Consider the following 14,711-nt stretch of genomic DNA (forward strand, 5'->3'; position numbering starts at 1 on the left):
CTGGAATAATCCTTGAAATCTGAAGGTGACATCTATAAGCAACAGAGTCCATGCGGACATTTCTCTCCCTGTTCTAATAAAGATAAATATTGCTTTTAAAGAAAATTAAAAAAAGAAGCCTAGTATGTTACACAGAGGAAAAATCTGTATTACCAGAAATATTATTGGATTCCCTGTGTATCCATTCTGACAAAATAAAAGCAATGAATGGCTACCAATGGAATTAAGATGGTAGGGAGAGTACTCTAAAGAACTATAGAATGTTAGGCAACTGATGGTTGCCAAACCCATTCTGGTGCTCACAACATGTTCTCATGTCAGCCCAAATGTATGAATCCAGTTTACTTGCTGTTTATATACCATTCAATCCAACAGTCCCTATAGAATAGGGGTCCCCAACCCCCGGGCCGTGGAGCAGTACCGGTCCGTGGCATGCCAGCAACCGTTCTGCACAAACAAGCGAAACCCCTCCGTGGGATGCAGGTAGCACCCAAAACCACACATTCTCCGGTCTGTGGAAAAACCTTTTCTCCACGGAAGTGGTCCCTGGTGCCCAAAAGGTTGGGGACCTCTGCTGTAGCAGATTCCTAAATGAAATAAATGACAACTTTCATGCAGGGTGCCAGAAAGAAAAGAGCAGGATTCCAAGAACAGAGAACTAACCAAAGAGAGAAGCAACCTAGAAGTAAGGAGAAATTTCCTGACAGTTAGAACAATCAATCAGTGGAACAGCTTGCCTCCAGATGTTGTGGGTCCCCCATCACTGGAGGTTTTTAAGAAAGGATTGGACAACCATTTGTCTGAAGTGGTATAGGATCTCCTGCTTGAGCAAGGGGTTGGACTAGAAGACCTCCAAGAGCCCTTTCATTATTCTGTTATCTCAAGCTTCTAGGAGAAGTGTTCTAGTCATTAACAATCTATAGCAATCTATAGCAACAATCTATAGCACTTAGACTTATATACCGCTTCACAGTGCTTTACAGCCCTCTCTAAGCAGTTTACAGAGTCAGCCTGTTGCCCCCAACAATCTGGGTCTTCATTTTACTGACCTCGGAAGGATGGAAGGCTGAGTCAACCTTGAGCCAGTCAGGATTGAACTCCTGAACCTATCTATGCATGAAAAACCAGGGGTTGGTGGATTTCTAAAAAAGTAACAGCATGGGAACCAATCTAATTTCTGGAGAAACATTGTTCTAAAGAAGGTCTCAGTTACCTAGAAGCTTCATTACTATGGTCCTTGAAGATAACATATTTTAAGAAGAAATGGCTGCCAAAGAGTCCACCATCCTGATCTTTATGAGCAGGCAGAAGCTACTGAGAGAAGTCAGTCTCATGGACATCCAGGTCTAAGTCCTGTTGAGTTGTTCTCCAAGAACATAACTTTTTATATACCTCATGGAATCCTGGGTGTTTTTGGAAACATCACTATTATGGGCAGTTTTCTAGCCACGGATTGTTCTCTTAATTGGATTTATGGATTGACCCGTTGAGATGTCCAGCAGAATGTCACCTTGCAGAAATGTCATGAAATTTTCAAGCGTCAATGGAGAAGAAATGAAATGTACTTGGGCAAAAGCTATGATTAATACACTGTGTCTCCAGATTTATTCTGAATACTGCCTGACATGTTCACCTACAAACTTGAATATAAAATCGCCAGAGGCGTTAGTAAAAAAATAGGTTATGCCAAGGTTCACCCATGTTTCCCTCAGGGCGTTGAGTTGACTAGCTACCTAACACTACTTTTACCAGCTTCTCTTAGATTTGCTGCCAGAAGACAATCAGAATAATAAATAATGCTTTACATTCCATTAGTAAGTTTAGATGGCTATATTTTAAGTGCAAGTAAGCAGTTTTATTGTCAAACTCAGCGGTCCCTCCCCCGCACCCAATTATTAAAGATGGCTGTCAATAGAGTAACAATTTCCTACTTCTTTCAAGAAAAGATTAATAAGACAGCTCACCATGCATTGTCTTACCTTCCATGACCAGCCTCTGTCCTTTTTTGTTGGTAAAGAGAGGGACAATTTTTCATATTGCTGATTAGTTTATGATTATGGACAGGAAAGACAGAAGCATTTATCTTCATTTAAATGCATTCTGTTAGGTTGAGATTTCCTTTCCCTGAAAAGAGAGAGAGAGAGAGAGAGAGAGAGAGAGAGAGAGAGAGAGAGAGAGAGAGAGAGAGAGAGAGAGAGAGAGAGAGAGAGAGAGAGAGAGAGAGAGAGAGAGAGAGAGAGAGAGAGATAAAAGGCATACAGGATCATTAGCATTGGCATTTTAATAATATGGTAATACAAAATATCAACATTCTTAAATGAATTACTGGAGGGAAAAATTGAATAAAGTACCATTTGTGTTCAGAAAAGCACCCAGGGCACATAACACAATATGGAAAAAAAATATGTGTACATCTAGACATAAGCAGATTGAAACCCGTTAGCAAAACACCATCTCAAGTCATTACCAACTAAAGCACCGTTGACTGGCGGTGATCACCTGAAAAATTATTTTAATTTGCAAAGGATGACCCATTCTACCAAGCTGTTCTTTGAGCTCTGTAGGGTTCTATTTTTTATTTTTTTTAAAAAAAAATCTCTTCTCCTCCCCCCCACCTTTTAAACATCTCTCTATAATCTTCCCAACCCGCTGAGTAGCACTGACATCAGTAGTACATCAATTTCAGAAAGTGGATTATTTTTACTAGACAGCTATTGTGACATATTGGGTCAGTCATAAATGAAAGATATTCATGCAAGCATGCAATACTTGTAATGAAGTCTCACTCTGACCTTCTGTATGATTGATTCTGTAATTTAGTTTTCTCAGGCACTGCCTGAAATGAAATGAAATCATGTTGAACAAGTTTTGAATACCCACAGTGCACCAGGAGAAGAAAAATCTGTAGCCCTAGAGGCTTGGGAGAGAGCGGCTGAACAATTTATCTCCATGCTATTATAGCCTTTGCCAACATTCAAGATTTCTCTCTCTCTCTCTCTCTCTTTCTCTCTCTCTCTCTCTTTTCTTATTTGGCTTAAATACTTAATTCTGCAGGTAGCTGTAAATGGGAAAATAAAATGCTGTTCAGATTTAAAATGACAGCACAGGAGTACGTGCAAGGGACTGATAAAATATCTTGAATAGAACTGACCTTTTATGTTGCCGAAAGTTACTGAGGGATTCATCCTAATAATTACCATATAGATTATTTTTTATTTCTTTTCTGCAATGAAACATTTCAGGGAACAGCGGTGCTGATTGAATGAAAATTGAACTTGTTAGCATTCTCTCAGCTTAGCCTGTTGTATATAAGAGAAGGTTAGCTTTGATGAATTTTGAAATTCTTTTTCAGATATCTAAGAAACAAGACGGGGAAATAATTGCCTTTTTTTTGCAGCCCACATTTTATTTTTCTTCTTCTTTTCTTTTATTAAAAATAAATTACCTCAGGTTTTACAAATATATATATATATATCATTCCTGTAGTATGGATGTTGGTGGGTGTAAAGTTTTTCTTCTATGAAAATGTGAGGTTTTGGAACATTTTAAAAAATATTGCCGTGCTTTGGGGACCTAGTCTTAGATGAAATTAGGTGTTATGAGATAGTGACTATGGGAGGATAATGTGGTATGCTTTTCTACGAAACTTATTTTATGCTGCTTTCATTTATCAAAGAAGAATCAAATTCACTAGGAAGAAGAATTTTTGACCAAGCTAAGCCATCTAAAGATTGGAAAACCGTTTGTCTGAAATGGTATAGGGTCTCTTGCATGAACAGGGGTTGGACTAGATGGCCTTTGAGACCCCCTCCAACTATGTCATTCTGTTATCTACTCCATGGAAGCTCACCAGATGCCTAAGTGTTAGCTTAATTAGTTAAACATCACCCAGGAAGATTTTATCTTCTGTTTACCGTGATTAACAAATCATGATTATCATCTTATTCTTTCAAGAATCAGTGATGGATTATATAAAAATAATTAAATAAAACCATGGTTTACATCACTGAAATTCTTGTTAACCCATGTAGGTTAAGAAACACCTGAAGGTTCTTTGAAGCGTCTTTCAGCTTAATCTTTATATGTTGGTCTGTTGATCTTCATTTTAACTGTGTTATGGCACAAAAGAAATGAGTCATTGTTGATGATTGTTTTTATTCTTATAAAGAACTTTTTTTCCAAAGTAAGAAATGAAGACAACTTGAAGTTTTATGGAAACAACACCCACAAGCTAAACTTGTATTGGTTTCCAAATTCTTACCGTTTTTTCTAAAAAGGCAAATTTAGAATGTTCTTTAGGTTATTGCAAACCTGGATAGGCATAATTTCAGCTTACTTCCTTTAGAAAATGTATGCTTCCAATTTTTTTAAATGTTTGTTTTAATACATAGCTTCTTTTTAATATAAACTTTATGATCCGGATACGGATAAGATGAATAAGTGTGGTTCTAATTAGGACAATGTTACATTAGTGTTGTTTAATATATTACAACTAAAATGTTTTATTTTAGGCTCCATTAATATGTTTAGTGATTGGAACAATTTGTTAAAAGAAGCCTTTGTTATTTCGAACATGTTGTCAACATTGTTGCTATCATATTGTCATTGTTTAGGGAGGAAAATTATGGAACACAATTTTCTAGCCTAAGTGTGCAACATTTACTCGTCCCCAGATCAAGTCACTTTCCAAGAAGGAGTTGATAGAGCCAAGACCCAAAAAAAACACCCCCCAAAAAACCCTAGCCTTCATTTACTTCTTATATTTTTCCATCTAACTAACATTAACTGTCTTAACTTGGATTGTCTCATGGATTTAATAAATTTCCTCTGCTCTAGTGTGAAAAAGGATCGTGAAGAATCTGAGGATGGCTTATTCTAAATCTTGCTGGCAGACAAATCCAAAATATAGTGATAGCAAATTAACAAGATAGATGTTTCTTCCGAAACAAAGGCAGGCTCTAATTGCAGCCTTTTGCAAACAGTAACATTAGGAGTTGCTGGAGAGAAAAGAAGGATCCCTCTCAATACATTTGAAGTTAGTTTCTCTGCAGATTCGGGAATGCTACTTACCTGATTCCAACAAGTAGCATATTTCTGGACTGTTAAATAGTATTGATTTTTAAAAATCTTTTATAAGAGCCCTGGTGGCGCAGTGGTTAGAATGCAGTATTGCAAGCAAACTCTGGCTGCAGTCTGGAGTTTGATCCTGACAGGGCTCAAGGTTGACTCAGCCTTCCATCCTTCTGAGGTCAGTAAAATGAGGACCCAGATTGTTGGGGGCAACAGGCTGACTTGGTAAATCTCCCAGGGAGGCCTGTAAAGTACTGTGAGGCGATAGATAAGTCTAAGTGTTGTTGCTATTTCTCAGCCAAATTCGAGAAGCCAAGGAAAAAAAGCATCCATCTACTGAATAGCATAACCCCTCTCAAGAGTACATACTCTACTTAGGGCTTGGAAGAAAAGCGAAATCTGTAAGGCCCAATTAAAGGACAGCAGGCTTTGGGCTACTCAGGATATGGAGGTGATACTATTCCAGAGACCAAGAGCTACAACATAGAAGGCTCATCTGCTGGGACCTATCAGATGACGCTTTCAATGAGGGGACCTGGAGCATGCCTACTGTTGGATGGTCCTTCATATAGCCAGACCCCAGATCACAACCAACATCTTGACTTGCACCCAGAAGCTTCCTGATAACCAGTGCAAGTCATCCAGCAACTGTTAACTTTGACATACTTAAGTGCTCCCACCACTTCCACATTGCTTCATTATAGTCTTCAAGGGCAGCCTCTTGCAGAGGGCAACATTCCAGAGAACTAAGTTGTTTGCATAGTGTGTCCAAAGTTGGCCTGGTCCTTTTTGCCCAAATCAACTCTGGGTTTGATTTATTCAATGTTCCATCACTTTGTTTTCATGGGTCTCCATGGTTTCTCAAATGTTCTCCAACACCAATGTTCAAAAGTGTCAATACTCTTCCTAATCCTGACTCTTTAAAGCTCAAAATCCTATTAATAAATAGCCCTTCTATTCTTTCTGTGTTTCAGGATCATACCCATACGGAAATGCCTCAGTATCGCCAGGACCATCCTTTGATTATGAGATCTGTTGTCCACATGACGGAAGCAACTCGTTCAGGAATTATGACTCCTAACCAGCTTACTACTATTAACCAGTCCCAGCTAAGTGCTCAACTGGGATTAAATCTAGGGAATACCAACTTGCCACACACTTCTCCTTCCCCTCCTGCAAGCAAATCAGCAACTCCTTCACCATCCAGTTCTATCAATGAAGAAGATGTGGATGACCCCAACAGAGTAAGTTACACCACATGCTAATCAATCAGTCAGTCAGTCAATCAATCAACCAATCAATCAATCCGAAGCACTTTCTGCATAACTTTTGGTGGTTTTGGTCCGGGAAGATTTCAGAATCCTTGCCCAAAATAACAGATTTTCAGATAATTTTGGAGGAGTTACCTATTAGTGAATATGATAACTAACCTAAGGCCTGTAAATGTTCTATTGCAGGGGTGTCAAACTCAATTTCATTGAGGGCCGCATCAGCACTGCGGTTGCCCTCGGGCCGGGTGGGTATGGCCAGGGTAGGCGTGGCCTACTGGGTGGGCGTGGCCAGAGTGTGTATGGCCTACTGGGTGGGCGTGGCCAGCTCTACATGGTTCGCATCAAGGGTGCCTATGGGGGCCTGGGCAGCAGTGGGACAGATCTGAGGGTCTCTGGCAGGAGGAGGGTCTCTGGGCCAGGGCCAAGGCAGTGGGGGCTGTTCCCTCACTGTTTCCAGGATGGCTTTGCGGGCCGCATGAAACCACTTCGCGGGCCAGATCTGGCCCCCGGGTCTTGTGTTTGACATGTCTGTTCTATTGCAATACAATGCAAAAGAAACAAGGTAGTAGTTAGTTGGCTGTTGTTGTCGTCGTTTGTAAAAACAAGAGTTAAATAATGATTCACATTATTACAGCAGCAAGAATGTCATTTGCTCAAAATTGGAAAAGGAATGAAATCCCAGTAGAAAATGAGGTAATAAGGTAAATTTGGGAATGCGCAGAAATGGATAAATTAACTTTGGAATTTAAAAATAAAGATCAATCAGATTACTACAGAATTTGGAATAAATTTTATCTTTGGCGGGAACAAAAGGAAGGTCTCTATTAGGTCTTACAGATTGGTTCACTGTTCTAAGTATTGTACTATACTTAACTGATTTGTATCTTAAGTGTATTTAAGTGTATTTTAGGTGTATATATATATATATATATATATATATGAATATTGTAGACAAGAAGGTTTGTCAGTCCGTTTGTACCGTGTCCAATGTTTTTAAATAATAAATTTAATAAAATATATAAAAAAAGAGTTAAATATACAAATGTTTACCCAGCTTTATCGCATAGATGCTTATTGGAGATCCTTTGTTACTGTTTTTCAAAACAAGGAGGTTACCAGCATAAGGGTCATCATGAATAGATTCCTGCCTTAGAAATGCAGTCCCCTTGTTTGTCATCTTTGGCTGCAGTGCTTTTGACATTTTTCACATGCCACCTTGTTGGGTATTTGTGCTTTTAAAAAAAAACCCCGATGCATTTCTTTCTAAAACGCAGCCTTCACCTTTTCATGAGTGTGCTCTCCAGTTTGCTTTCATCTTTGAGATTAAATGTTCACCCCAAAAGAGAGATGACAGGTGGAGAAATAACATCTGAACTCGCAGCCATCTGTTTTGAAAACAAATAGCAGGATTTTATACGTGTGTGTTTCTAGCACAGCATCTTATTTTTCTTTGGCTTTCTTTTCCCCTGGGGTGGGGAAAACCTTTCCCATTATTTAACCTTAAGCCAGAGGGTTATGGCAAAACATATGTAGAGATTGGTAAGCTGGTTCCTGATGCAAACCAGGAAAATTTGCACAGGTAGAAAGTGTGGATCTATCAAGTGGCGTTTTTACCAGAAGTCTGCCTGCAAGCTACATAGGGGAGCTTCAGAGAGAGAGAATCACAGGAGCTGAGAAAGGATTGAAAAATAACTCTACTCATTGCTGTTTTGACCTGGAAGAATTAACAAAGACATTAGCAACGGCGCGAACAAAAGGGCTGGGAAAAAAAGTACAAAGGCTTGTTTCCCCTTCTTTTCACACACAGTGTGTCTTATTTCTCAGATGTTACTGGGGTCCATTAATTTTAATTTAATTTAATTTAATTTAATTTATATACCGCCCTTTCCCGAAGGACTTTGGGCACCCAAGAAAGTTTTCCTGCTTACGGTGATCTAGCTGTAGAATTTAATGTAGTAAGCTGGTCCAGAGTCACCTTGTGGTGAGATGGGTGGCAAACAAATTTGAATGAATGAATGAATTTTATTTATTTTATTTTTAAATTCCATTTATATCCTGCCCTTCTCCGAAGACTCAGGGCGGCTTACAAGCTTAGCAGTAGCCTTCATTCTATGTATATGCCTGCTTATTAGGGCTTTCACACACACCTCCAAGCGGCATTATTACAAAGTCATCTTAATTGCCCCCAACAACCTGGGTCCAATGAATCAATCAATGAATCAAGAAATCAATAAATGAATGAATCAACAAATCAATGAATTTGGCTGTGCAAAAACTGAGAGAGCAGTAGACTTAGGGGCAGCTTGTGAGATGAGGTCAACTAGGTTTGTCAAGGGCTGAAGGAGGTGCCTTCATCTCTACTAGATTTCTGCTATCCAGTTGGGTCCTCCTAGACCCAGTTGCGTTCGTAAGTCAAGGTCTGCCTATAGTTGAACGGAGTTGCAGACAAGTCCTGAGCTCCTGTTCAAGCCTCTGTTTCCCTGCAAACCCAACGCCTTTATTTTATTTTTTTATTTTAATTCCATTTATATCCTGCCCTTCTCCGAAGACTCAGGGCGGCTCACAAGCTTAGCAGTAGCCTTCATTCTTCATATATGCCTGCTTATTAGGGCTTTCACACACACCCCAAGCGGCATTATTACAAAGTCAGCTTATTGCCCCCAACAATCTGGGTCCTCATTTTACCTACCTCGGAAGGATGGAAGGCTGAGTCAACCTTGAGCCTGGTGGGACTCGAACCTGCACTAATTGCAGGCAGCTGGTGTTACTTAGGGAGGCATTAGCCCACTGCTCCACCAAGGCTCGGCCTTTATCCACCGGAGTCTTTTTATCCCGTCTGGCTGCGGAAAGGCCAAGGCTGATGACTTCCCTGGTTTCTGCTCTTAGGCTGCTGGAGAAAAGCGAGCTGCCCCAGATCCTGGCAAGAAGCCCAAAACCCCAAAGAAAAAGAAAAAGAAAGATCCGAACGAACCCCAGAAGCCGGTCTCTGCCTACGCCCTCTTCTTCAGGGACACGCAAGCAGCAATTAAAGGCCAGAATCCCAACGCAACCTTTGGCGAGGTTTCAAAAATCGTGGCCTCCATGTGGGACGGCTTAGGAGAAGAGCAGAAACAGGTGAGCGGAGGGCGGGGGGGTGGTGGTGAAGCGGCCTTGGGAGTTTGGAGGGAAAGGTGCCAAAGATTGCAATCCATCTAATTAAACGGCGGGGGGGGATGGTGGTGGTCTTTTTTTTTGGGGGGGGGCTTCGTTAATGAGGAAGAGAGCACAGATGGGGACCTGATCAGGCTGCCTGTAGTCTCGTCTGAGAAACTCTGATTTAAAGATCTACCCAGCGGTCTTGAATTGGCGGTGGTAGGATTTTAATGAACCAGTGGGTGAGGGGATTAGACGGGCTTTTTTCACCAATGGGAAGTTTGCGGATTATGGGGCGATTGTGTGCTCCTTGCAGGTGCATGGGTGTGCGCACACGTGCACACACAAAGATAGAAATAGGCACACAGGCTTGTATAAAATATGAATTTACTTAAAAAGTGTTTTGTTCTTTTCTATCTCACAAAATGACTTATTTTATTTTACATAGTTAGAGTTGACCATATTGTCCTACTACTATTTTTTCCTCCTCCTCCTCCTCCTCCTCCTCCCTACTTCTTCCTCTTCCTCTTCTTCTCCTCCTCTTCCTCCTCCTCCCTACTTTTTCTTCTTCTTCCTCCTCCTCCTCCTCCCCTCCCAAATAACAGCCCTTCTTCAAGCAAGAACTGCTCTATGTTGTGAAGCTTCTGGTCACAAAGGTGTGATATTAAAACTGTGCCACTTTTAACAGGTATATAAAAGGAAAACAGAAGCTGCCAAGAAGGAGTATCTCAAAGCCCTTGCAGCCTACAGAGCTAGTTTGGTGTCAAAGGTGAGCTTAACGCTGATTTCAGTTCAGTGTATAGGAGCGGTTTTCTATGCAGATTTATTGCCTTTTTCAATCATCTTGTTAAAACAAGTAGCCATCTCATTGATTGAGGTGTGTAATGGGGTCCCTGTTCCTTCTAAAATTACCTGCAAATGCAGAACTAAACCTGTGGGAAAAGGCGGGGCAAGCTGAACAATTAAGAACTTTTTAAAAGTACAATATAATAGGTCCATATATAGTTTCTTCAACAAATAAGATCAAGGAAGTGTCAGGTAAAGCACTGCAACAGAATATCCTTCCCCCCCCTTTTTTTAACGGCCCTGTAATTCCTTGCCATTGGGGTGGAGTTGAGGATGACCAAATGGAGCTGAGAGTTTCCTGGTCGGATGCCCTTCCTGACGCCTACACGGTATTCACAGCAGACAATTATTGCACTCAGAGAGAGAGACAAAATATCTGATGCTACGTAGGATCGAACTCACAGCCTCGCAGATTGGGAGGCCAGACCTCTCCCACTAGGCCACCACACCACTACATCACAGAACATACTAAGATAAGATGAAATACATGAATACTGAGGCCAAAGCTGCCTTCACTGCATAAATAGCCCTAACCCAGACGAGTAGACTTATTGTTGTTGCCTTCTCTTTTTGACTAACAGGCTGCTGCCGAGTCAGCTGAAGCCCAGACGATCCGGTCCGTCCAGCAGACTCTGGCCTCTACGAATTTGTCCTCTTCCTTGCTCCTGAACACCCCTCTTTCACAACACCCAGCGGTCGTCCCCTCCCCACAGACTCTCCCGCAGTCTCTGCCCAGGGCCATCGCCCCCAAACCTTTAACCATGCGATTGCCCGGGAGCCCCATCGTTGCCCCCACCTCGGCTGCCCCCAGCGGGCCTACAAACATGTCCCCCTCGCTGACCAGTGCCATGACGACCAGCTTGGCCACCACGCCGGTTTCGGGCCCCTCCCAAGTCAGCCCTTCTTTGCAAAGCCAGCAACACCAGCTGCAGCAGCTGCAGCAGCTGCAGCTGCAGCAAATGCACCACCAACAGCTGCACCAGCAACAGCTGCACCAGCAGATCCAGCAGCAGATGCAGCAGCAGCATTTCCAGCACCACATGCAGCAGCAGATGCAGCAGCAGCTGCAACAGATCCAGCTGCAGCAGTTGCACCAGCAGCAGTTGCACCAGATGCACCAGCAGCAGCAGCAGCAGCATCCACCGCAGCCCTCCCCCCAGCAACTTTCCCCGGTTTCCTCGCAGATCACCTCCCCAATCGCGGCCATCGGCAGCCCACCCCCCGCCAGCCAGCCCCACCCGTCCCAAATGCAAGGCCAGACGCAGACTCCGCTCTTATCGCAGGCCGGCATTTTCTGAAGAGGCGCAAAGTCGGCCATGCTTTGCATCGCGGAGGAAGCCAAGTGGTGAATCAGGCGGACACGGCGCATTGCTGATGAGGAGTTATGCAGGAACGCATAACACCTCAAGAGACTTCTAAGCTGTCTATTAGATAGGCAATAAAGAACTACAGTGTAGCTGGGTATAATCCTTTAGCTGAATTATAAATATTTGTTTTCCAGGGTTCCTTTCCCTTCCCCCTTCTCTTCCCGTCCCCCTTCCCTTCCTCCTTTCCCATTCCTTTCCTTTTCTCCTTCCCTTCCTCTTCTCTTCCCTTTTTCCCTTCCCCCTTCCCTCTCCCCTTCTCTTCCTTTCCTCATCCCCATCCCCCTCTCCCCTTCCCTTCCCCCATCCCTTCCTTTGCTGTCCCTTTCTTCTCTCTTTTGTTTATTAGGCAAATAAGCTGTGCTCTTTTTTTTCCACTTTTTTTTTTAATGTGGCCCATTATTTTTTTTTAATTTATTCCAAGCTTTACTAAAAAATATGCGAACTGAATAGTCTTAAATGCCTGGTTCAAGAAGACTGAGAAAATAAAAATGGCCTTTTTACAATTTTCCGATTAAAACTGTTCCTTCCTGCAAAATTCGGGCGATGTACTGCACACCAGTTAAGTTTCGGAATTAATTTGAACCCACGAAGCTCTTAAAAGCACAGTTGTAACGACCTGTAAAATGTTGATTGGATTTCATACCATCATGCTTTTATGACACGAGTAGCTGACTGTGTTTTTCTGTCATGGATAATAATGATGTAAAAGAAACATCACAGACTTTTGCCAAAGCTCTTTTTTTTTCCTTTTTAATAATGTCTTCTGAAGTTTATCAACATCAAACGCCATCTTCTCGTTTTATTACCATGTTGTTCCAAATTCTCCAATAGTTTGGAATAAAACGCACACTTTTTCAGTTCTGCTCATACCCACCCATTATAAAAAAAAACTGAATCTATTCTGTGTTTGGGTGAACTTTCAGATTTAATACACTGTATTTTTTAAAAAAAGGAAATGCACTTAAATAAACTGTTATTACAAAAAAAAAGTAAGAAGAAAAAAATGTGAGTTTTTCAAATATGTAATATTGGTAGATTATTTAAAGGGGATTGCCACATCTGAATAATCAGTGTAAATATTTTCTTTAAAAGGTTGTAAGTTTTCAGATCATGTGTTGTAAAGTTTTCATAAATGAGGCTTTAATGTAAACACTGGTAACATGAATGATTTAATTGCGGCATTGCTTATTGTGTTTTTATGCTGTTTTATACTTTTTATGAGTTACGATAGCAGCAATTAAGTTGTTTATATTTTGCTTATCTAAAACAAATGCTTTTATCTTGCTATAGAATAAACACATTTCAGGAAAGAAAAAAAACAACAACCACCAACAACAACCAGCTTTACAAAATTGTAACTAGTGCTGAATATGGAATATAAATGGAACATTTTATGGGCCCATCTGCTGGCAACTGTGGCAAACAGAAGGTTGGAATCCCACAACCTTGTAGTTCTTGACTTACGACCACAGTTAAACCCAAAATAACCAGCAATTATTGTCACTATGGATTACACAGTCATATTCTAATAATGCACAGAAGAGTTGGCTCATTCAGGCAACATTGCAAAATAATTTTCCCCCAAATCATGAGAAAGTGGCATCTGACAGGGCTTAAGTTTGAAGGCATCTTTACCTATTTGGTCACTGAATGCATTTTTTCCTTATATGCCAACAAAACAAGAACAGCAATATCTATATTGCAATTAGGATGGTGCTCGGTGGCAGACCTTGTTTTGCCTAGATCTGCCTCTGTGTATTTAGTTCAGAATCCTTTGATTCTGCTGTTTTATCTAGGTTGACCTTAAAAATTATATCGCCTGTACTATGAGAAAGGAAATCAGGAGCCCTCTTGTACTCACTGTTTTACATCTTCCCCCCCTCCTCTTTTTTCTCCATACAAGGAAAACAGTTTGACCACTATCCCCAGTTGTCTTGCATGATTAATTACAGCATCTGTCCTGTCAGAAGCTATAATGAAGAGATCTTGATAAAAATTGCAAATTACCACTGGCAACCATCTTAAACTGCTTACGATAAAATGAAAATGAAAAACAGCAAGTCAGGAACCTGAGCAGAATCCTAATCTTGAGGAAAATAACATCGGATAGATGCAGCGTCCAGGGCTCTCGTTCGGGAGTCGTATAAACAGGATCAAAATGAAATTCGCAAAGTTAGCGGCTTTTCAAGCTGCTATCCATCGGGTTCCCCAACGTGACTTCTGTGGAGCTTTTCAATAATGTTGGGATGAAGAACATCAAAGAGTGCAGGAAATTTCTGTTAATGTGTATTGCAACCCTCAAAGAGACCTACCTGGGTGGTTTACAGATCCAAGTCACTTAAGATACTGCAGCCTTCCCAAAAATATTGGAGCAGAGAAGAGATTGACTGGCTACTTTCTTGGGCTAAGTGACACCTCCACCTTCCATCACCTCTCCCTTCTTAAGACTCCCAATGCTGATAGGATGGGGAAAGGTCTCAAGTTCCCTGAGAAATTCATATCAGTTTGTGAATTTCTCAGGGAACTTGAGACCTTTCCCCATCCTATCAGCGTTGGGAGTCTTAAGAAGGAAGAATAGAAATGACATCAGCCAGCTCAAAGACATCATGCTCAGTGCAGACCTTAACTTCTCAACTCCCAAGTCTTTTTTTCTCCCTAGTTCTACCTAATTTTGGAGTGTACCTCCAAAGTCGAGGGTAGCTAAAGAAAAATTATTGGCAGAGAAATTTTAAGTTTTTAACTTCATCTGAGGGTATTAAATCTAATTTAGCAATGGCAGTACAAGCCATAAGGTGCCCATTTCTTTATCCTGAAAAGAGACAAGATGGCAGGGATTAAGAATCCTGCTCCAGCACCTGCTGCTTGAGATCGCAGCTTCATTAAATCAAATGTTTGCATTGACCCTGTTAATTCATGTTTCTTATTTATTGTTTTTTTGTTTTTGCTTATTCACTTATTTACTTCTCACATTTCTATAGAGCCAGAATCTAAAGACTCCGGGCGTGTAACAATAATAAAAGGATAA

At 41.2% G+C, this 14,711-nt stretch overlaps 1 protein-coding gene across 1 annotated transcript in view; it reads left to right on the forward strand.

Moving 5' to 3' along the window:
- The window catches only part of TOX3 (TOX high mobility group box family member 3), a 72,828-nt gene extending 59,944 nt beyond the window's left edge, over positions 1–12,884 (forward strand). Inside the window, exons 4-7 of the mRNA XM_081336267.1 lie at positions 6,045–6,314; positions 9,228–9,455; positions 10,162–10,242; positions 10,901–12,884. Of these exons, the coding sequence (XP_081192393.1) occupies positions 6,045–6,314; positions 9,228–9,455; positions 10,162–10,242; positions 10,901–11,617 (1,296 nt within the window). The 3' untranslated portion in view covers positions 11,618–12,884. The remainder of the gene's footprint in view (positions 1–6,044; positions 6,315–9,227; positions 9,456–10,161; positions 10,243–10,900) is intronic.
- Positions 12,885–14,711: the final 1,827 nt, after the last annotated feature.

The sequence above is a fragment of the Vipera berus genome (genome assembly GCF_964194415.1).
Source record: "Vipera berus genome assembly, chromosome: 10".
Classification (NCBI taxonomy): Eukaryota; Metazoa; Chordata; class Lepidosauria; order Squamata; family Viperidae; genus Vipera; species Vipera berus.